At 41.4% G+C, this 23,529-nt stretch overlaps 2 protein-coding genes across 3 annotated transcripts; both read right to left on the bottom strand.

Moving 5' to 3' along the window:
- Positions 1–3,486: 3,486 nt before the first annotated feature.
- On the bottom strand, positions 3,487–6,542 carry pfdn5 (prefoldin 5). The gene is made up of 6 exons (XM_053441515.1): positions 6,412–6,542; positions 5,205–5,307; positions 4,805–4,836; positions 4,623–4,697; positions 4,397–4,502; positions 3,487–3,734 (listed from the first exon to the last, which is right to left on the bottom strand). Exons 1-6 carry the CDS (start codon positions 6,475–6,477, stop codon positions 3,649–3,651), a joined length of 468 nt encoding a protein of 155 aa, XP_053297490.1. The 5' UTR covers positions 6,478–6,542; the 3' UTR covers positions 3,487–3,648.
- An 851-nt stretch (positions 6,543–7,393) lies between these two features.
- espl1 (extra spindle pole bodies like 1, separase) lies at positions 7,394–22,468 on the bottom strand. 2 transcript variants are annotated; one of them, XM_053441479.1, is made up of 33 exons: positions 22,312–22,468; positions 22,040–22,128; positions 21,282–21,584; positions 20,434–21,189; positions 20,197–20,298; positions 19,936–20,047; positions 19,703–19,830; positions 19,119–19,312; positions 18,531–18,773; positions 17,854–17,998; positions 17,424–17,583; positions 17,092–17,231; positions 16,593–16,727; positions 16,375–16,491; positions 16,114–16,285; positions 15,881–16,009; positions 15,591–15,747; positions 15,345–15,454; positions 13,996–15,125; positions 13,492–13,903; positions 13,064–13,189; positions 12,270–12,483; positions 11,956–12,161; positions 10,898–11,025; positions 10,477–10,599; positions 9,992–10,141; positions 9,662–9,829; positions 9,429–9,533; positions 9,235–9,350; positions 9,065–9,148; positions 8,815–8,979; positions 8,444–8,645; positions 7,394–8,269 (listed from the first exon to the last, which is right to left on the bottom strand). In XM_053441479.1, exons 2-32 carry the CDS (start codon positions 22,118–22,120, stop codon positions 8,444–8,446), a joined length of 6,513 nt encoding a protein of 2,170 aa, XP_053297454.1. In that variant the 5' UTR covers positions 22,121–22,128; positions 22,312–22,468; the 3' UTR covers positions 7,394–8,269. The 2 variants fall into 2 exon arrangements, with proteins under 2 accessions (XP_053297454.1, XP_053297462.1); XM_053441487.1 differs by having other exon boundaries at positions 13,504–13,903.
- Between the last annotated feature and the right edge of the window lie 1,061 nt (positions 22,469–23,529).

Genomic DNA, 23,529 nt, shown 5'->3' with positions numbered 1-23,529 from the left:
CCCTCCAACAAGGGAGACCCGAGTTCGAATCCCACTCTTCTAGCTGGTAATATATTGAACTCTTAAAATTGGCAGGATTTGTCCTATTAATTGCAAAAATATATTATACTATGTAAATTTCAATTAATTAATTATAAAAACAGGGACAATTTTTAATTTAATAAAATTCCTGCAGTTCGCTTCTGCGCAGGATGTGCGCAATGGGCTTCTGCAGGAAGTGCGCAGTACGCTTCTGCGCAGGATGTGCGCAATGGGCTTCTGCGCAGGATGTGCGCGCGCATTTCTTTTAATTTTTTTTATTTAATTTAATTTTTTTTTTATTTAATTTTTTTATATTTAATTATATATTTTTTTTTCTCTGCGCTGGTTCAGGGGTAAATGATGTTGGTCTTCACAGGTGACTGACCTAACTCACAGGAGATTATGTGCTTGTGTGTGTGGCCGCTGCTTCCCGGTTCTTCCCGGCACTACGCTGCCGGTGCGAACAGCCAAAGTATTTAACATGGGCGAGGAAAGGAGGAGGAGCGCTTTTCACAGCGCTTCTACCTCCGGTGCGTCCCCGGGGTTAGAGGATGATGGTGTGACGTTAATGTATTGTTTTACATTGCATGTGTCACGTCATGATAAATCAGTCTCCTATATCGCCTGTACCAGCAGCCGCCCCTGTCACTGGTTATCTTGGCTCGCTGTCTGGCCGGTAACCAGCCGTCCGGACCGCTCCGTGAAGAAGGAGGAGGAGATGTTTCTTTACTTGGAATGCGGCCACTTTATTTCTCGGATATACAGCAGGAGCAACACTCGCATCACCTCTAGGTGGTCCGTCACTTCTCATTATACACACACTTTTAGCGTCCTTTCCCACAATACCCAGGTGCACTAGGTCACACACTACAAACTTTCCTTAAAGGGGCAGGCCATACCTGCAACACAACAGCTCTCGGTCTCATATACAGATGGCAAGAGAAAGCAGAGAGGGATTTTTACACACTGTCTGATGAAGATTCCGACAGAAAAGGCAAGGGGTAGTGATGGATAAGGTTTTCTTTAACAAGTTAAGTCTTTCATTCTCACTTTCCACCTTAAAACTATGACATGAACTGAACTATGAACTAGTTCATGAGAGGTGTGAACTTGCACAACAATGCCCGCAGCATCAGACAAACAGGTAATGACGGTGTTTGTGCAATCCCCCAACGTTGTTTGGTGATAAATGAACCACAACATTAGCGCCGCTGAAAACTTTGCGTCGCAACTGGTCCGTCGTTTCCTAAAAAATAAACAAACAAAAAACTCCGTGATTTCAAAGCCTTGTGCAGCTGTTTACTGACGTTTGTCATGTTTAATGAAGAGAGAGAGGGAGAGAGATACAGACAGACAGACAGACAGACAGACAGACAGACAGGTAGACAGACAGACAGACAGACAGACAGACAGGCAGGCAGGCAGGCAGGCAGGCAGGCAGGCAGACAGACAGACAGATAATTTAAAGGCAGTTTTACTGTTCTACAAATTAGACAAGTTCACAAGTTTCGTAATTATTGAAATGAAAGGTAGGTCTTAAGTTGAGCTACATGACAGTCTGGTGAGGTATATTGTGATATATTACCAGTGTAATGCTGCTCATGCTTCAACTCTGTCAGAAAACAGTAAAAAAAAAATTGTGTGTACTGTGTTGTCAGCTTTATAGAAATTATGTAAGTCACTCTTGATAATTATGCACAACATTGTTTGCAGCATAATGCCAAGAAAAGAGAGACTCTAAAAGCAGGACAGGGAACTGCAGCAAGCAGCTCAGGCTAGCAGCTCTCTTTTATCTTGGATCAGGCCATCAACTTGTAAAACAAATGAGGGAGAATCAGTAACCTGGTTCAGAGGAGCCCATCACATCACTAAACCTAACATTAACATTTTATTTGGTTATTCAATATGTCCTTGTTTTGTCTGTTTTTTGCCTGTTATTCATTTATTTATTCGAATTGATCATTTGAAAAATAAATATTTAAGTTGAAAATATCCTACTGTGTTTTTTATTTATTTATTATTATTATTTTTATTTTCATAAACAATTTTGGCGATGGGTGCCCTTTTTTCGGGTTTGAGCACCTGCCCCCCAAAATGTCTGCGTCAATTTACTGCATTATGAGTACAACCCAGTCATTGGACATTTTGAAGATAAGATGATAATACACGTGTAAACAAGGTTACAAGGTGCTTTAAAGTTTAAACAATTGACAATTGAAGGTAAACAATATAGAAAATAGCTAATTATTCTTTATTTATAATTTATTTTAATTATCATATATATTGTGTTGAACCAATTATCCAAACCTCAAAACAAAAAGTAAAAAAGGGTAAAAACAGCAAATTTCTATTTTAATTATATATATACAAATTATATTAACTGTAATCCCAATAATTGACAGTAAATGTATAAAAAAGGTACACTTCAAGCTGAGTTTAGAGTGTAAGTACAATGTAGCATAAAATCCTAATACATAAAGTAAGGTGCTCTCAAAGTTGTATTTAAATTGCACAGTACTTAGGTAAATGTGCTAAACTTGCATTCCATCACTTCTGGTTATCACTCATTACTCATACAGTGAGTGAAGAGGACATGGCCTCATGCAAAGTTTGAAAGTGAAGCAAAATTATTTTCAATTAACAAGTACTGGTCACTTTAGCTTTCTGTGTTCAATTGCTTTTCAAAAGGTGACGTGAGACAAATGGGATTTTAGGATTTACTCACATGTAAATTGAAATGAAACACTGGTTACAATATCACATGAATGGCATTATAAATTAGAATTAAGTGAATTGAATAAAACCATGGATGTGGACAGTGTTAAGAGTTTGAGCAGAGCTGGTCAGCGATGATAATGTACAACAAACTGCACCTCAAGGAGTTTATAATAATCCACTGAATGTGTGGTTGTGTAAGTGTAAATGTGTTTTATCCTTCTGAAGGGACTCAAGTTTAATTTAATGTACATAAAAACAATTTTAACATGCCCTAGTGTGCAGAAAGTCAGGGTCATAGGTTGGAATTAAGTCCTGGGTTCTATCGTGAACCTTGTGCAAGGAAATGGCTTCATGACTGGTTAGTGGTGTACTGCACTGAAGCTGTTGTTTATGTATCTTGAAAGAAACATTGCGACAAGTATGACTTGTACTGGGATTGATTTGTACAGGGTCAACTGCTCACTGTTCCACCATCATGTCGTAACTTCCCGATTTAAAGCCTCACACATCTATGCTCCATCCCACAGAGGTGATTTCATTCAAGGCTGTCCGAACCTCTTCACAGGACATTATGGGTTGCGGCCCTCTCAGGTAATTCCCAAACTAAGTTTTACCCACATTCTCCCATCAGACTAATGGAACACAGCTATGTGGGTGTGCAGGGCTTTAATGGTTGTGTCAGATGCAAAATTGAAAAACCTCTTACTACTGGATACCAATGATGAAACTCAGAAGTGAAACTGTTGCTTGATGGTCTCATGACTTTTATTGTTTATGTAAAATTGACCAAGTACATGACCAATTTACCAGTGACAACAACCTACTTACTGGTGACCAGGTTTGTGCACTTACTTCAGACAGATACAGAAAGATTGTTTATTATTCATCATTTATTGCGGATTCATTAGGTTAAGCCTTGGTGGTCCCGGCCACCTGTGACGTCGGCTGGCTCTGTTGTAGTTGCTGGATCTTCACATTCATGACTTCGATCACAGCTGCAAGACAAAAACAACCCTCAATGCATTAAGTAAATAGGTTCAAATCTTTGTCCTGAACTAAAGGATAAGGTTGTGGTCGACAACGTAACTTGATATGCGAGGTCTTCAGTAATGAAGAACAATGGTACTTTCATCCGTTTAATTATACATTTTACATACCTACACCCCTGTATAATATTAACTAAATGCTTAGCATTTCTTAGGGCTTGCATAGAGACTATATTAAGATACTGTCTCCACTTCCACTATCTAAAGATGAAGCCAAAATGTTCTTGATATGGTTGCTGTCATCTTGCACTAATTACACAATTTGTAGAGTGTGTGTAGTAGTGATAGAACAGTCAAGAATGACATTTCATCCAGTGGTTGTATCATCAAGTCACTAATTAAAACCAAACTTGCTAAAAACATATTTAAGATAAAACTATTTGATATGTGTTTTTTCATTTTAGTTTGGCCTATGCCCCATCTGCTAACACAGTATATGACCTATACTGCAGCCAGCCACCAGGGGCGATAGAGGTACTTTGGCTATACTTTTCGGGAGCCATTATGTCGGACAACTTTACATACAGTCTATGACATATGTATATGTAAAAGATATAGGATAAATGCAATACAAATGTTTCTCTATCTGTTGAAGATGTTTCTGGGCTTACCTTGTTTCATTGAATGTTTTTCCTGAAGAGCTGGCTGAACCTTTTCTATCTGCTTTGTGAGGAAGTCTATTTTGCGCTTGAAGAATTTCTTTGAGTCTCCCACATTCTACAGACAGACAAATACAGTTATACAAATAAATTCACATAACAATTACTAGCTCAACATTATGTGAACACTGGAAATACATGAATACATTGTGTGGTGTTCAAAACTGCACATTTTTACCTTTTCAACATAATATCCTGTCCCCACATCCACTAAGACATGTTCCACATCATTTAATGTTCCAGGGACGTACATCTGAGAAGAAACCAAGTCAAGGACAAGCAACTACTGTACATCTCAAGAGACATCATTTGAATTACATCTCACAGAACAGCTAAATGCTACATTGTGATGAAGGATACAGAACTGGTGAGAGGCACCAGCAATTCTTTTCCTGCATGGGAAAAAAGAGAAAACAGAAAAGGTGAACAACTAATCTATTACAGCTAAAGATTCAAAGCTGCAAATCAGCACAATTTTCACAACACTAAATCGTGTTGGTTTAATAGATGTATTAATGATATGGAGGCTGAACTTTCGTGATAAAGTTCACTATTCCTGATACACAGAGATGGGAAACATGATATGGAGGCTGAACTTTCGTGATAAAGTTCACTATTCCTGATACACAGAGATGGGAAACATGGTTTATCACAGGAACTGAAGAACCACTGAGGAGGTATGTGGGTTTTTGAATAAATGTTTCCAGTGACATTGATTAAGACTTGATTGTCAAAAAATAATCAAATGTATTTCACTCACCTTTGTTGTTTTTGCTCAACACATTTAAACTATCCTTTGCCTCAACAAACTTTGTCTGGGCAACTTTTAGTTGAGTTATTGAAGACGTCAAGAACTCAACTTCCTGCAAGACATTGAAATTGACAAAACAACCACAGTCAGAGACAACACACCAACACTCCCAAAAAGCCAGGTTCATTTGGGTCCAAGTAATTTGAGTAACTGCAAATTTGTCCGAAGAATGTTCGACTGAAGTACAGAAGCAGCCTTGACTGGTGCCCCGTCTTGTGGCCCAGTCTCAAGTCAAATTCTAGCTGCAAGACCCTCATTGGCTCTGTTCAGACATGGTACTGACATGTGTCCTGAGAGATCCCACCACACGTGGACAGCAATAAGTTGTCCTGCTCCCTCCTCGCACTGAAATCCTTTCTGAATGCGTTTCCTTGGACCACTTGTGATCGGATCTCATTTCCCAGCTCTAAGATCAAATCATGTTTAATCGGATCACTCAGGACGGATGTTAATAGCAGGTGTGGAAGAGGTCACCATTTCAGTTAATGATTATTGTTTTCTCTTTTTAATCAATCTGCTTCCAGTTTTTCAAACTCTAAAAACACACACAAATCCCAGGGAAATGTTGCAGTAATACACAATGTTAATGGAGACGACACTTTCTTCTAGGGATTATGACTGTCTGGTTGTTCAGTGTATAAAATGTCACCAAATAGCGAGAACCAACATATATATATATTCCTCGTTCTTGTTTTGTCTGGACAAAGTTTAAAAACACAAAGATGTTCAGTATCATAGAAAACTGTAGACATAAATACACATTAATATCGTGTTAATCATCTATTTGACTGGTCAATTAACCTGCATGAGGACATAATGACAGTGCGGTAGATGGGGGGGCACTCCTCTGAGCACCACACGGTTGACTTGGTCATGCTAACAGGACTGTAGCCATTAACACCATCTGCATTGATTTAACGTGATAATAACGTGTTACACTATTTCCTCATAACGTTCCATGCTAGAACATTCTACGTAAAACGAGGAGGAACACGCGTTGTCATAACACGCCGGGTATTTAAGCATCGTCTGAACCGCTAGCGGGTGAGGCTAGTTAGCTTCACGACGTCTCGTTTTCAACTCGAGTGTCGCCCCCGTCGGGTCAGTATGTCCGAACACACTCAGGCGTGAAATGGAGTGAACCTGCTCTTGTTACCTGGTCCAGTTGGTTCTTCAGTCCCTCTAGCTGAGGCAGGGAGAGGTCTGTGAGATTCACCGCCATGTTGGAAACGCACTGCCAGATGACCCTCTTCTTCTTTTCGTGGGAGTGTTTCCGGGTGAAGTGCCGCCGATAGTGGGAAACGTCGGTCCCTGGTGGACAAGACGCGACACTACAGCTAGTCTAAACAAAGCCGATGGTCTCTCGTGGAAGACAAATGCATTACAAACACTGGTGCAACAAGTCTAAGTCGCTTACTGTTGAATTAAAAAACAATGCATTGAATATTTTTCATTTAAGAATAAATATCAGGCCAACTGCATTAAACAGAAATATTAATATTGGTGTAATCACTCTGACAGAACTAATTCTCCATGGAGAAGTTCTAAAGTAGCTTGCAGGTAGGTTGATGCCACAGTTCCTTTTGTGCTTTGAGTCTTTCTTAGTGTCTCTCCATGTGATCTCATAATGTGTGAGAGTAAGATCATCTGTTCCATGACTCTTCTTTTTCCAGAGCTATTATCTTTATGACTGATCAGGTTTTGTTATGCTGCAGATCAGATGAGACCCTTCAAGTGCCTCCCTATCATTGGTTAAAAATACTTTTAACATCTGAAGTGCCTGCATTTCTTCCATGGTCCCAAATATGCATTAAGACGAGCTGGGAGTTCAGGGCTCATCACATGAAGTGACTTCGACACATTCATCACATTATGCCTCAAACAGAACTAGCGCTGCATTAAGTGCTTCAAGAGCTAGAGATATAGCTTCAGTTTTTAAAATTAAGAACACTATCCCACAAGTAAAAAAAAACAACAGTACATTTGTATTGTACGAAGGAGATGTGTATGATGTGTAAGAACACATTTCACTAAGCACATTTTTCCTATCCCAAGTTATAACTGTAAATACCCTTAGTCAGGCTTTACCATCCCTTCACATACATGTGATAAATATCAGCTATTTCCACAACACAGGCTGTGTGTGAGAACATCTTTATTCGAAAACAATTCTGTCAAGACATAAAACATCCAAACACTGTTAAAATTTTAAATAATTCAAAACACTTTAGAATTTGCTTAAAAAACAGAGGCTTTTAAATAAGGAACTTTCAGTACTACAATCGTACTTCAGGTCAAATTAAAATTAAAGTCACATTCTCCAGCTTGTGTGCTGAAACCTTAATGTTTAAACACTGCATAGAGACTGTTTACATCCTGCTTTTAGAATACTTTTATCTCATTAATGCACCTAGTGCAGATGGAAAGGTAACCCACAGGCGCAGCTCCTGTGAGGTGTTTTCTAAGTGTGGCTTGATGGGATGGGTCCATGTTATCCAGCAGCGGTACTCCACACAGCAGAGAATCAGACTAAACAAGGCTTTGGTGAAACGGTTGATTAACCGATCAGTTACAATCTGCAAGTTTCCCAAAGCAGCACAGAGGTCCTCTGTGACTGCAGAAGTTTATTCACTTGCATGAATGACAGACCTGCTGTGGCAGTTTAAAATTGTTGACTTGAAAAGTGTCATTCTGCAGTCACCAGAGGACTCTCATCACCTCTGACAACAGGAGCTTTGAAAACAACTGGCAAACTTACAAAATGTTGGCTCACCTGCATCCCCCAGACACAAAGTTGAGGAACTGCAGTTGTGCCACGTACATAAACTGTCTGAGTCAGAAAACTGTTGTTTTGACAAGTGTCTCTGCAAATCTGTCATAGTAATATCAATACTGCCATTTTGAACGCGGGTGCTCCGTGTGCTGGGATGAACGCTGCAGTCCGTTCAGGATCGGGCTTCTGCAGGGCCAGCAGATGTTGGCAGTGCACGGCTTGGCTAATGCGATGGTAAATTCTAGTCACACACACACAAACAAACAAAAGAAGAAAACGTTAACTTTCATGATAAACAGCTTTACCCTGTTGTAGCATGTCTTACCAAATGAAAGACACTGATCAGCCGTTTCTGCAGTGTGTTTAAATACTGCATAGAGACTGTTTACATCCTGCGTTTGGCTCATTAACCCACCTACTGCAGGTAGACAGGTAAACCGTAGGCCACAGGTGCAGCCCCGATCAGGTGTTTAAGGTTTGTGGCCTGACGCGATGGGCCCATGTGTTCCAGGAGGGGCGCTCCAGGTCCGGCAGCGAACCAGGACTCCAACAAAGCTTTGGTGAAGCGATCAATGTCCCGATCAGTCACATCCCACAAGTTTCCCAAAGCAAACGGGCTAAAGAGAGAAAAAAATAAATATTAATGAACAATTGAAGTCAGTGAATTAATGTTTGTAGATCAACCCCATCAAGATATGAATCGCCAACTCTATTTGTTAGATGGAGTTGTGTTAAAAATGTAGCAATTGATCCTTATTTAACTGCACAATAACACAGATATCTCACCAGCCTGCGATGAGGTAGTTGAGGATGATGCCTTGTGCCTCCTGGTCTCCACGCACGGCCAGAGCAGCACTACTGCAGCCAAAGAGAAGAGACGCTGCTCTTATCGGCGTCTTCAGGACCGTCTGACCGTCGAGGAACCGAGCGCCTGCACCGTGACCCACGTAGCTAAAGGATCACACATTAAAAGTTTAACAGGTCATCACATCACATGGGAGGTAAATTCTCAGGATAATTTGGATTTCAAACTCACATGTACAGATCCTTGTTGGCCACTGCTTCTTCCAGCTGACCCGAGTCAGGAGCAACCCCACACACACCTTCCCAGTCCGGGTTACTTTAAGCAGAACAGTCATGTCGTCATTGAGGATGAAACAGCAGTGAAAAAGATAAACTTTATTTAATTCTGGGTGATAGCCTTACCTGCTAAACCATTCCTTGAACCTGTCCTGAGAGTTTCCTAAATTAGCATCAGGGTCTAGAACATAGAACGCCTTCTTTGTATCCACGCCTTGTCTCAGGACGGACTGAGAGTCATTCTGAAGGGAAAGATATAAGTATGAGACGTACATCTACTAGTGCACACTACAGATTACATTCGTGGACTTTAATCTTACCACTTTCTGAATGCTCAGTCCAATCAGTGAATGCAGAGAAGGCATCCGACTGACAGAGTGAGACTTTAAGATGGAGATGCTCTCCCATGGCAACTTCTGAAGGTACTGCAAAGGAGACAGGACAGTTGGCCATACTTTTACACCATTTCGCTCAACAACTCATCTATTTGACTCTCAAAATTCTGTTTATCAAAAGTCAGTTGACAGGATTTGATTGAGATGATATAACCAACCTTGTCCAGGATCAGAACAACATGACCACGGGGCTCGTCCCTCCCTGAGGGCCGGGAAAGAGCTGTATGGACGAGCTGGCAACACTCCACAGGCCAGTGAGGAGAAACTCCAAGAGCAAATCTTTGCAACTCTTCTTGAGACAGCAGAGGAGATGCAGACAGCAACGCCTAAAAGAAAAGTCACCAGTTCAGTGTTTGTTTGTTGTTCTGTTCCTGCTCCAGCTGCTTTTGAGATCAAGTCAGAATGGAAAGTCGGCTGTTGATGCTCCAGAATCCATCAAGTGAAAAGAAACAGAATAAAAACAATCAAACAAAATAAACCCCACACACCTTCAACATCTCCTCACTGCATGTCACTCCTTTGGCAGACAAGGTTTTACAAATGTGTTGGGCCTGATTGGAAAGTTCTGGATCTGAAGAAAGGGGGAGAAGAAAGCTCTTCCAGCATCCGAGCAATCCCTCCATCTCTTTCAAGAGTTGCTGGAAGAAACATGTGAAGGTGTTTAGACGAGTAAAAGCATAAAGTAATCACTTACAACCTTCAAGTGACATTTCTTAGTCAAAACAACCAAAACTAGAATGATACACGAGTGATCTTTGAGAAATGGTCTGCACATGCAGTTCTCTTTCGTCTCTCACTACACAATCAAATCCACCATTATAATATCCATTTACCAAGGTGCGAGCACACCAGGAGTTACGGTGACGGGTTGTTTACTGCATGTTACGCCCCAAACACAACCATGATTAATTAAGAAGTACAACTGCTTAGATCGTTTAAATGAGTTTCCCCCACACGACTTCTCATTACTTACCTCAACTCGAGAGTCAAGCGCCCTGCGGCCCTCCCACCACTTGGCTTTATCCGACACAGAGCTCACAACCTTCTGATCCACCTGAATGCTCTCCATCTCCTGCACGAGCAAACTAATGGGACGCTGCACAACACAGAGAAAGATGAAGTCAGTTTCTTGGTTGGTGAAGAGCAAATTTGTAACAGAGTCAAATTAAGAGTCAAACTTAAACTGGTTGGTCATTGTTAATTACTCTCATATACAGATGAATGGAATTTCAATGAAATTCAACTACAGCTGGATAAGTTATAGCTCACACTATAATTATCTGTTTTCTGGCCACCATTTTCCTTGATTTTAAACTGCATTTGCTTAGATAATACTTGCATGAAAAAATTAAATAAATCATTCATCTTGAAATTATATAAACTGTCGTCATCACCTTTTGCATAGATGTGGAGATATGAACAGTGACGGGTGCAGATCCTTTCTGGAGACGTGAAAGTATGATGCTGTCGCCAATTTCCCCAGGTTTGACTCCAAGCACAGACATCATGCACACAGTTATCCCTGTACAACAGAGAGGAAGGATATCATGCAATTTATATTTAGTTTATCTGCTTATTAAGCATGAAAGCATCAACTAATCAGATTATGGGCAAGACCAAAAGTGAAAACTCATTAAATGACTCCCAATAAAGTCCAAAAGATGCTTCATCTATCACAGGAATTTATCTGCTCTGGCTCCAACAGTGATGCAATCATAATATCTGGCACAATCCTGTAATTTGCATAATTAAGCTGCATGTGGCTTTCTACCTTTTACTAATTAGCTGAATTCAATCATGGACAACACCTCTCAGCCCCTACATGATATGACGAGTGGGCCCTTAGCAGCCCTTTCAGCAGCAGACTGCTCCCTCCACAGTGCAAGAAGGAACGCTTCCGCAGAACCTTCATTCCAAAACCATACGGGATGTAAAGTAAATGCTGCTCTGGTCTGTTACTTACACCATTTGCCCTATTTTTAAGAGAGAGCACTTTTTTCACATTTTTGTACAATTTATTCTCATGTACAAGACAGATTTTTACTTGCCCATACACTCATCCTGTGTGTATATAATGTACATACTCAGTATTATTTTATTTAACTTTAATTCTTTATTTTTATTCTATTTATATTTCTTTATTCTCTTGTTTACCTCATTCTGACCTGCCTGCTGCTGTAACAAGTGAATTTCCCAGGTGTGTGGATTAATAAAGTTTCTTATCTTGATTCCGTTTTTTAATGAATTTGCTAAATATATTTTTAAGAAACTCCATACAATAACTAATTTGGTGTATAAAGGGTAACATTTATTGTTATAGTAGTAAGATGAATGATAAATTAGCTTCTCATAATGCATTAGTGACATGCAAACCATGTCTGGACCAAATCAAATTTTACATAAAAATGTATCCATTTTGCTAGTAAATCAAAGACAGGATCTATAACTTTACCTGTGGGAAGGTGTTGAAGTTGTTGGATGAACTCTTGGCAGAGGTTCTGGGGGAAAGATGAGGAGTCAGCCGTGGGGAAGGAGAAGATGTTCTCCAACTGATTCAACCTCTGTTCAGTAGTAGCCTTGGACTCTGTTGAACTGAGCTCATTTAGACTCAGAGCATCGAGCTGGTCCGCAAGTTCACTGGACGACTTTTTCAGCTTTCTATAAGATACAAAGCAACGGAAGAGTTCAGTAATTTTGAGCCAAAACTAGTGATCATACAAGTAAAAGAAGTTGCTCTATTTTGCATATCAACACGCGCATGCTTACTTGAGACAACTGGCTAAATGCCTGATTGTGCGATGACGGCTCGTGATGGCAAAGGACTCGGCGTGTAGCAGTGCTGTGGTTACAGGATCCTGCTGTCCCAGTGCCAGGGCCAGGAGAGCGCAGAGGGTTGGGTGGAGAGTGGGAGAAGGGAAGTGCTGAAGGTCCAGCCAGGCTGAGCGGAGCAACGACTCAACATCCTCCAGAGACAGATTCTCTGTAAAACAAGGGGAAAAAAAACATGGAGGGAACTGGATAAGGATCTGTGATGAACTGTAAAAATAATTTAACTCTAAAAACCAGTAACATATGAAAAGGGAGGAACATCCTGATATGTTATTGTTACAGTCAGAAATATCACAGCATATTCTCATTTAAACATGGACATTTGCAATGTAAGGTATGGATGAAGATGATCTTGCAAAACTATTTCTAAATTTCACTTTTGTAAATCCATTACTTTTACATCCATCTATTAATTATCGTTACAGCCAATCCTTAGACGGTCGCGTGGGAATTGGAGCCAATCCCAGCTGATATTTGCTAAGAGGCTGGGTACACACGTGATAGGTGGCCGGTGTATTAGAAAGCCGACATAAAGAGACAACCAGTCACATTAAGATTCACACCTAATCCCGAACTGCATGCATTTGGAAGTTGGTGTAAACTCAACACAAAAAGACCCAGCCTGCACCTCCTTGCTGTGAGCAGAGAGTGCAAACCCTGCACCGCCCCGTACGTTAACATACTACATATCATCCGATATTAGGCACAGTACCATTGCACAGTAAACTCACCTGGCCTGGTGTCTGATTGGGTGAGATGGATTGGTGGCCCTTCTCTCAGATGACCACTGCTTCTCAGCTCAGACAAACCATCTCTCGGCAGGCGACCACATATATCCCTCCGCAGGATTTCAAAATCTATGTTGGGGGAGAGATAAGTGTGAGATTAGCACTGTAGCATTTATCCACAGTTTACAGGATACCCATAAGAATTGCTAATATTGGTCTCCTGCCATCCTTCATGTTTAAAAACAATAACTTAGCGATATCATCCAATTTCCTCCCAGGTTGTTTGTGATATACTGATACATAATTAAGAATAGTTTTGATTATTATTACATAACTGAGCTGGGAAGAAATTTGGAGGGGATCATCTTGTGAATGTTACTTTAAGTGTAACTTAACTGCAAATGAAAAGTTAAACATTTCAAAATACGCACTGATATCTTTACTTGAAGCAGCGTTGTCCTCAGTGTCTGAGGTCCTAAGCTCTTCGATGCTCATGTCCAGAACTTCCTTAGATTCCTCCTCGATGGTTCTCATTTTATCCAGCTCCTCCATCGTTTCCACCTCTGTCTTTGTCAGCTCCCTTCTGCTTCTACCTCTTCTTGTTGACACAGGTTGGAGGATCAAACTTTCGTCGTCCTCGGAGGACGTGGCCCTCGGCACTGCAGTGGTTTTTCTCCCCTTAGCCTGCCTCTTGGGCAGTTTGCTCTCTGCAGGTGGATCTGGGACTGTTTTAGCACTTTGGGCAGCTCTTCTGGTAGTTGTTCTCTTCTTAGGTGGATCTGTTTTTTCTTTGGCCTCTGCTTGGGTATTTGCCTCGGAGTCACTCTCATCACTAAACTCCACCTGTATTGAATATAAAAAAACAAAGTTATTTATCCTTAAAACACAAACAGTACATTTTGGAAAAAGCAAACTTGCTCTGATGTGATGCAGACCTTAAAACGTGATGTCTTGGTGCGTCTGGGGGCAGCGGGCACTGGCTGGGAAGGTGAGAACTCTTCATACACGTAAAACTGTTGCTTCGAGGCAGTTCTTGGTGCTTTCCTCACTGAAGCAGGAGCTCTCACTTTTTGAACAGGAGTACAAGCCACAGTAGGCACCACTGTGTTGAAGTCGAAAGAGCTGAGCTCCTTAACAGCAGCCTTTGACCTAACCATTACTGGTGTCATGGGAACCAGATCCTTTTCTCTGCTTGAGGAGCTCATCACTTGAATCTTGGGCTTGACAGGCTTGACCTTTGATGTCTTCTTTGTTTTGTCAGGAGCATCAGGGATTTTAAGGCAGTCTTTAGGCTTTTTATTCAAGGACAAGGCAGGTACATGTTTCTGTTCTGATTTCAGCTCTCGGTCTTTCGGTGCATTCCAAGTCCACACATTTGAGAAGAGCTCCTCTGGGTTGCAACCCTTTTTGGAAGCTAAGGTGATCAATGACACTATGGCTTTGGTTGCCATTAAGCCAGCTCTCACAGGTCTTAGGACAGGAGAGGGTGAGCAATCAACAAATGCTAACCCAGCTTTCAGTATTTTCCATATACCACAAATGTTGTTGAGCCTTGGATCCAGGCTGGACAGGGCCATGTGAAGGTACACACGACCCACCACATCTTTCATCAGGGAGGGTTTATAGGAGCCTTTTTTGGGGCCACAGCGAGGGAAGAGTTTAGCCAATTTTGCCCCAACTTTGGCAGTGATGCTCTCACAGCGGGATAATGTCGCCCATTGAAGCTTCAGACTAACTTTGGGGTCACTGGATTCCACCTTGAGAACCAAATCAGCCTGTGTAGCAGCCCAGCGAGCAGTGGCATGGCCCAGACAGGGCTCAGAGCAGCAGGGGCACTGACAGTCAGACTCATGTGCCAGGGAGGAGAGCCAACGACGTGGTTGGGCCTTGAGAGGAGGCGAGCTGGTCAGGTCCCTTACTACAGGTTCTTTAGCAATCCACCTAGTGCTCAAGATGTCTTTAAGATCATCCTCAGGAGAAGGTAGAGGAGGCTGAGGTTTCTGCGCTGGCCGACCTTTCCGGGGTTTGATTTTTACCTCTGTCTTCTGGACCTGATCAGAGAAATCTGAGGAGAAGAAACTTAAGTAAATTATGCAGCTCAAGAAAGTGTCAATATGAATGAAGTATAATGCAAAAACACTACCTTACATTCCTAAAAAATAAAACCAAATCAATAATACAATATAATGAGATTATCGCTCTACAACTTCACCCAAAGTCACTGAAATATTAATTGAATCAGTGCCCAGCACTATTTGAACTGGTAGCTGTGCATTAAACTGACCTGTGCATAAGTCCAGAAGGTTTCGGACATTTTCCAAATCAGTACTACTTTCTTCTCTCTCCCCCTGCATCAGCTCCAACTCCGCTTTCATCACCAGCAGCTCAGCACATCTAAAGAAATGAGAAAGGAAGGAATTCAATCAAAAGGCTTCCTCAAAATGTGGACATTGAAATCTAACAAACAAACAAACTTTAAGACCCCGCTTCACAAAATCATTTTGACCATAAACCCTGTTCATGTACTTACTGGCTGAGTGCCTGCAGCTTTATGGCCAGTTTAAGAGCTTCTAGGCATTGGAGCCTGGCATCATTGATGGCCCCACAGCTGCTCCTAACAGAAACCATCTTCATGGAGCAGTTCAACACCTCTGAGAGCAGCTGCCATTTCAGCACCAGGTTATCTCCTGCTCGTGGAACAAATGAGAAAGACATTGTCAGGGAGGGAGGAGCTGATATAGCTGAGGGGACTAAAAGAAGAATAAATTAAATGAAGTTAGTTTTTATGAATTGTTTAATGAATGTGTGGAAAATTTGTACCTTGGTCGATAAATCGCACATCCGAGTTGGTGCCATGAGTCCCATACAGGCCTTTCCCCACTAAAGTGACCAGCAGGCTGCAGAGAAGCTTCAGTCCTTCATACAGAGCGGTGTCGGGGCTATTTATACCTGAGAAAGGAAAACATAGGTCAATACCTAGTTATAGCTGCAAACATCATGAAAAATGTAAATACAAAGCCAGCTGTTAAAGTGGAGAAAATATGTGTGCTTACCAAGTTCAGTGATACGTCGGCGCTCAGCCTGTGGCAGTGCAGCTGTATCCAAACTGAGGTAGGAGCTGCAGGTCTGCAGAGCCCGAGCACGAAGCAGGTACCAACTTTTGGACTGTCTCTGCTCATTCACCTCTTTAAGCACCTCACACAAATAAGGCACTCCAAGAGCCACCTGAAATATCATCAAAGAGAAGAGGAGCAAAACTGCGCTGCAAAACCACAGGTATCCATTATAAAAAATGCTGCTTGCAGATGTCCTACCTGTCCTGTGCTGTAGTAGTACTGAGCTTTCAACAGCAGTGGCAGCATAGAGAGGGAAGAAGTTCCCTCATTGGTGGTTTCTGAAGCAAGACTTTTTTCTGCTTGCTCTAACTGGGCCTAAAACCACAAAATAGATTAGGGAATAATGCTAATTTAATTAAAATAAATCTAAAATCAATCAGTCCCATTATAGAATAATCCTTACAAAACTGCCTTACCAAAGCGAGTTCAGGGGCACCCATATCCAGTAGGAGGCTGGCTGAGTGACAGAGGGAGCTGGCACAACCATGGGCGTCAGAGAGATGACGTGAAAGTCCAATTGTGAGTTGGTAAGCTTCCAAAGCCTTTAAAGGCTTCATGAGAGCAGAGAGAAATATGATTAACACACGGATAGTATAATTACCAATGAAGTGAACACAAGTTAAAACAACCTAACCCCAGTATGCATCATGAAATACCTCTGACACACCTTTAAAGTAAGGTAAAACCAAATGTATAAGATTCTTAATAGATCTGTGTATATTTTTACCAACATCTTGGGAGAAAGGATGATGACATGAGTCAATTTATAAAAAGACAATAATCTATATCCCTTATCAATGATGCTTTGTGAAGTGAGTGAGGTACTTTGATACAAGATCTAAATCTATTTGGAGCTAAGTAGAGAACCAAAAAAACAATCTAGAGATTATCTAGAGTTAAATGTTGAATGGTTACCTTTCCCATTAGTTTAAAGAGAGCTGCAGCCAGAGCAATGGAGGTGCAGGTCTGTTTGGGGCTCCTGACAGAAGGCAGATCTCGATGCTGCAGAAGAGCAGACCACTCACCCAGAGCTCTTTCCAAAGGTTGGCACAATTCTTAAGAAAGGGGGGAAATAATTATCTGTATTAATTACACAGTGAGACAGCAAGTGATAAACAATTATCTAGTTTAGTTTAGACTGACCAATGGTATATGGGGGGGATATTTCTGGAGCATAATAACAGGTTAAACATTTACCATGATACTGGTGATTAGATTAAGAGAATATAGAAAAAGATGGTTCCTACTGTTTTCTGCAGCAAGGTTGAAATGCAGGCCTTCGTAGAGCAGAATGCTGTCCTCTGTTTTCTGCTTGTCTTCATAGTCAAAATCGTTGGTTCCTATGGGATTGGCCACACATATTTTCTGGTTACGCAACTCGCGCAATTTGATGTCCTTCTCAATGGCCTGGGGGAAAAAAACACAATACATTGCCATCAGTGTAGGTCCCACTTAAATCCATCTTTTAGTTGCTTACCTAATCCAGACAATTCTAATCATTGAGACACTTAAAAAAGCTGAGAAAACTGAGAAAGGCATCTGTATACATGATATTTGGACATAATTGATAGATCACAAACATGCCAGAATACCTAAGCGCAACAATTTAACATCCTATTCATGAAACAACACAAAAACAGTGATTGTTGAATATGTGTGCAGAGATTCAGCACTAACCTCCTGAAGATTCTGCTCTAGAGTGCAGACAAAGAGCCAAAGAGAAGCATGGGCCTTGTCATCTTTCAGTCTATCTGCATTCTCTGCGGTCACAGATTCTTCTTCCAGTAGCCGCAAAGCTTCATGGGTAAAATCAACTGCAGAGCTGTGTAGTTAAAGAGAAATACAATAAACACAGTGAAAGGTTAGAGGGTTTTCTCCAGTGTTGGTCCAGAGTAACTTTTCCAATTACCAGTGCAAAGCAAGATTGTACCCAAAATATTGCTCAGGTACCAGATCTGATATATTTACCTCAACCTCACATTTACTGTGAAAACCCAATTCACACAATTTAATTGTTAATTAATTGCAAATAAATTGTTGCAAGTCCTTTCAACTAATAAGTTGCCTTAGCAGCTTTAGTTTCAACTTAGTGGATAAATCAGTGTTTAATAAATGTATTTACTTTGACATAAATGTATTGTTTTCCTAAGTTTATGTCTTTCAACCACTTGATTTCTTGCTAATTTCTTTTAGACTAGTCTGTTAGTACATACATTTCTTCCAAATGCCAACAGATTCTCAAAGAACAGGCAGCAGGTTGCAGAAATCTAACATCAGTGATCATAACATCAAGTTTGTCTCTCTGTTAAGAAACACTATTCCTTGTAAATGTGGATGTCAACGAAAGCTCCTACCAATCAGTCTGTTCACTGAAATCCTGGAAACACACAACTTGGGCCATTTCACAGAGGTAGACAGCACGTAGGTGTGTGTGGGAGCTCTCCTCATGGCAGATGTCCAACAGGTCACAAAGGGTGTTATAACGTTCCTGGGCAGTGTCACTTGCCACCTCCTTATAGGCACGTAGCTCTTCCTCCAAAAGGCAGAGCATCACTTTCTCATCAGGGACGTCAGGACCAAAACCATCACGTAACGTCCTGTTAAAAGACAAGCAAACACTTTCAAGTTTCCATACTTATGAATCAAATTCAAATTCAAATACCTGACTTTTAACACAACAGAGGACCTAGGTATTAAATATCTGGTCTGGAATTTTTAAGAGACTTAATCTTAATACTGGAACTTCATTAACACATATTCTAGAGGTGGGGAAATTAATAGCTTCTAGGATCTTAACAGTACTGACTATTACTTTGTTTGTACCCTGATACAGTACAGGCCAAAGATGCAGCACACAAGCCTAAAATGAACCAATGTAAAATCAATGTGGAGATCGGAATCGAACTTGTGTGGTGCCAAGAGATTCCCACCCCTATCCGTACCTGAGTCTGATGTCCTCCTCAGAGTTACGTGCTGCATCAGTCTTGGTTTTCACCCACAGGGAGACCGGTTCAGCCATATGAGTGGGAATGTTATCCCCCAGGGCTTTCAGCCACAGAATCACCCAGTCGAGTGCTCGCTCCAATTGACCAGCCCGCCGAGAAGTCTGCACAGCCAGCATGAAGGGTCGGCACAACTAGACGATGATAATAATAATCACCATTAAGAATTAAAAGTGGCGGAAACAATTACTATAATCATTTTTTTATGCTTCTATCCAAGAATATTCTAGAATTGGTTACCTCTGCCAAGGTGTATTTGTTTGTTGGTTAGCAGGATTACAATAATAATAATTCATCAATCTTGAAAACAAATTGGGCATATTTAGGGGGTTGATAGTTATGATTTAGTGCAATTTGATGCAGATCCAAAATTCAAAATCAGGATGTGTGAATTTATGTGGTTTCATAAGGGGACTGTTGGGGCTTTGCAGAGGTATCAACTCTAGTGAGTATTCTTCAAGTTAAGACATGATATGCTGTGAAATGTGATGTATAATAGAGCAAAACATGATTAAGGAGTTTACCCGATCAACAGAGAGTGAGACGGGGGAATTCTTGCAAAGATCCTTGCAGAGGATCTCAACTAGCGTGAAGGCCTGGTCATAGAGACGTCGGTTGTACAATCCACACACTAAGTTGCTCACAGCTATCACTGCAATACGCATAGCGGACACAAATGAAAACAATTAAACACATTCAATTGGGAGCATTCCAGAACCTTCAATATGTCCGGACAAGATTAATAAAGTATAACCACCTGCTTTGATGAGAAGACTGTCACTTGGCAGCTTGCGCACCTCAGTCATCATCTGCCCAGCTGTGGATTGGCAGTAGAGTAGCACTCGGTCCAGGATGTCACTGTTCTCCAGCTAAAACAACAAATCACAATCCGAACTCAAGTCTAAATCTAAGAACATTAAAACTGGTGAAACAAGTAAGTGTAAATCATGCACTTCATTCCCAGTTTTAGCATCAGCATTACTGTCATAAATTCTGATGGGACATTTGTTATCCTCACCTGTGATGCAAGCATGCTCTCATAAGCAAATACAAAGCCTTGGTAAATACTGTAACAAAGGGTCTGTTGCAGTCGGCTGCCCTCAGTCTGGCATGTCAGATTCTGTAAACATAAACAAGCCACAAATTACTCATCTCTACAAGTTTTCAAAAAATATATTTGACCAATGAATTTTTTTGGGGTGTTGTAAGAGAATAATACAATGGTATCATTTTACTGGTAAGTTACTACCCTCACCTTTTTCAACATTCTTAATATCTGCTCTTGATACTCCTCCAGGAATGAAAACCAAGCCAGGAGCAGAGGACCACTTAATCCCTTGTTGTGGCCAGTTTCGACCGCCCACACCACAAGTCCACACCCTTCCACAACTGCATGAGCTTCTTGTTCTCCCAGGTCGGCAGAGAGAGACCTCAAAGCTCGAGCACAGTTTGTCAAAACCTGTCCACTCTCCTCATCAGCCTTCATTGTTGAATGAACTTTGACAGCCCACCTGCCAAGTAACAGAGCTGTACACTGACAGTCAGCAGAGACGTCTCGGACCTCTCTCTCAATATCATTCAGGAAGGCGGAAGCCAGATCGTAGTGTCCCGCCTTACAAAGCACCCGAACAGCAACCAGCAGGATTTCAAAAACCACATATACGCTTAATTTCTTAATAAACTGCTTTGATCCTTCCCCCTTGCAGCCTTGACCTCCAGTCTGGCATCGGTTGAAAAGCAAGCGCAATTCCTGGAGCAGAAAAGAGGCATCCTCTTTGGTCACCGCTCCAGAGGCCCTCTCAAATTCAGCGATGGCATCCTCTGTGTATATGGGAGCTTTGGAGAAGGAGGGAGTTGTACTTTCGGTGTCGAACAACAGGAGGAAGCTCAGAGCTTGCATCTGGCAGTGGAGTTTTTCTTGAGGAGTTAGGGTCGTCCGGTCTTTGTTAGCGGATAGTCCAGTCCAGAGCACCGAGAAACAGCTCCGCAGAAGAACAGAGTAGTCCTCCCCCTAAAGACCATATAAATAATGTTAAAGCTGATTGTAATGACACAATCATGCAGTGTGTATATGGGAGCACCGCAGTTAGAAGTGATACATACCTGCTGTGCTGTAGTAAGCCTGGTGTAAACCAAGCCAGACACATAGCTGCACAGGCTGTGAGCTTCTAGGGAGCTCAGCTTCTTGACGATATGGAAAACAATCTTTTCCATGTACAGCGGACAGCTCTGAGGAATAAGTGCTGCAGAAATGTCATAGCCATGAAGGGCACGCTCCACCAGCCTCACCAACAGACTGACATGGTCCCGGTCAGGGGATCCAACTCCAAGTTGCTGGTTACAGGCTCTGATGATGCGGTCACACAGCGTGCGACCCTGAAGGCCTGGCTTACTCTCCACATAATTCTGCAAAATGTAAACAAAGCTGGTCTGGATTCTCTACTTAATAGTTAATATTTAAGTGAAAGATGTATCATAATAGAAAACATGTATAATATTTAATATAGCAATTGGACTATTTGGAGGTAGTTCATCCTGGGTTAAAATTAGAGCTTTAATCCTAAACTAGTAAAACAAAATGTACTTGTTTTTACCGTAGCTGCTCTAAAGCTATGAAACAGTTTATTTTACAAGTGTCTAAATATACGGTTTATGCATTATCTGGAAATATGATTATTGTATCTTCTGTACACAGTTATGGCTGATGCTGCTACAATTGTTGTTTTTCATACTATATTTTTAAACTTATATAAAGATTTATCCTGGAGAGAGAAGCATCGGATTACCTCATTGTACTAGAGTACGATAAAGTGACAATAAAGACCTTTGACTGTATAACGTTGACTCAGTGTTATGCTAACCTCGAGCTCCTGGAGCAAACGCTCCGTCTCCTCCACGGAAGCAGTCCGTTTGATGAACTCATCCACCTTCAAGCATTTCATGTCGCAGGCTGTGGACGACAGGTTAGTCAGGAGTTGGCCATGCTATCTTTGAGCTCCCGCAAGGCGAAGTAGCTCAGCTGTCAGACGACATCAGCGACAACGTCCAGCACAATATGAAGGCGGCTAGCGCTGACATCGGCAAACGGTAACATCGGCTAACCTAACTACAGGCAGCGTTAACTGCCACTTACCTGGAGCGGGAGGCCCTCGGAGAGAAACCTTTATTCACAGCAGATCACACGGACAACCGATATCCACGTGAACATAGGTTGTACCGCTTTATTAAAATGTAAAGAATAAAACCCTCAACAACCTTAACAACTGCACTGCTCGCGCACTCTTTTTTGAAAGGCGTCCGTTAGCCAATCCGAGAAGACATCCGGTTTTATACGGAAGTTCAACGGACCTGTGGGTAATGTAGTGTCTATGCCATGTACGAGTGCTTGTTCAGGCTCAGAACCACTGACCCACGTTTGAAAACCAGTGTGTTTAAACGTCGTGTTAGAAGCACAAATAAATGTTTGCATCTTTATCAGAAACACGGCTTCACATAATATCATTACATTACATTACATTACATTTAGCTGACGCTTTTGTCCAAAGCGACTTACAAGAGGTGCATTCAACCCTGAGGGTACAAACCCAGAACAACAAGAATCAATAGAGTACAATTTCTTCAAAAATAAAGCAAAACTACAAAGTACTATAAGTAAGTGCCAGTTGAGTGCTACTGATTTTATTCAAGGTATAGAAACAACAGGCTGTAAATTCAAGTAAGAATTACGCCGGGTTCACACCGGACGCGGCGCGGCGCCGTGAAGCGATCGTTTCGGCGTGGAGTCTATTTTTCCCGCTTGACGCGAGCGTATCGCGACAGGAGACACACTGGAAAATGATTTTAAACTATATTTTATATGATATAAACTATCAAATATGCATCCCATACTTTACATTCACCTTCTGTTGTCTTGGAGTTTTAATTTTACCACTTTTACCAACCACATTATTAAATATCCACCTCTGCCCATCCACTACAGCCACACAAGCAGTGATAAAGAAAAAGAGAGAGGGGGGCTACGTATTCTCCACATAGGCTTGAGTGGAGAATACGTAATTTACCCTCGACACCCGACATTTAACGGAGCAAACAGCGGAGAAGTTCTTCAACATGGATGACATTAAATTAATAATTGAAGTTGAGAAGTACAGTGAGTTGTATGATCCTCGGCACATGTTGTATAAAGACAACGCCAAAAAAGACACATGCTGGGACGCTCTTGCTTAATGTTGGAGCAACAAGTGAGTATATGCTCAAATAAAAAAAATGGCCAAGGTTACAGAATGACCCATTTCAGATTATGTTAATATGTTGATTATCAGTGATGCAGCATAATTTTATGTTACTGCTA

Source organism: Pleuronectes platessa, chromosome 2, assembly GCF_947347685.1.
Source record: "Pleuronectes platessa chromosome 2, fPlePla1.1, whole genome shotgun sequence".
In the NCBI taxonomy this organism is placed as follows: domain Eukaryota; kingdom Metazoa; phylum Chordata; class Actinopteri; order Pleuronectiformes; family Pleuronectidae; genus Pleuronectes; species Pleuronectes platessa.
The sequence above is the reverse complement of the archived record's forward strand: the minus strand, read 5'-3'. Positions and strand labels throughout refer to the sequence as shown.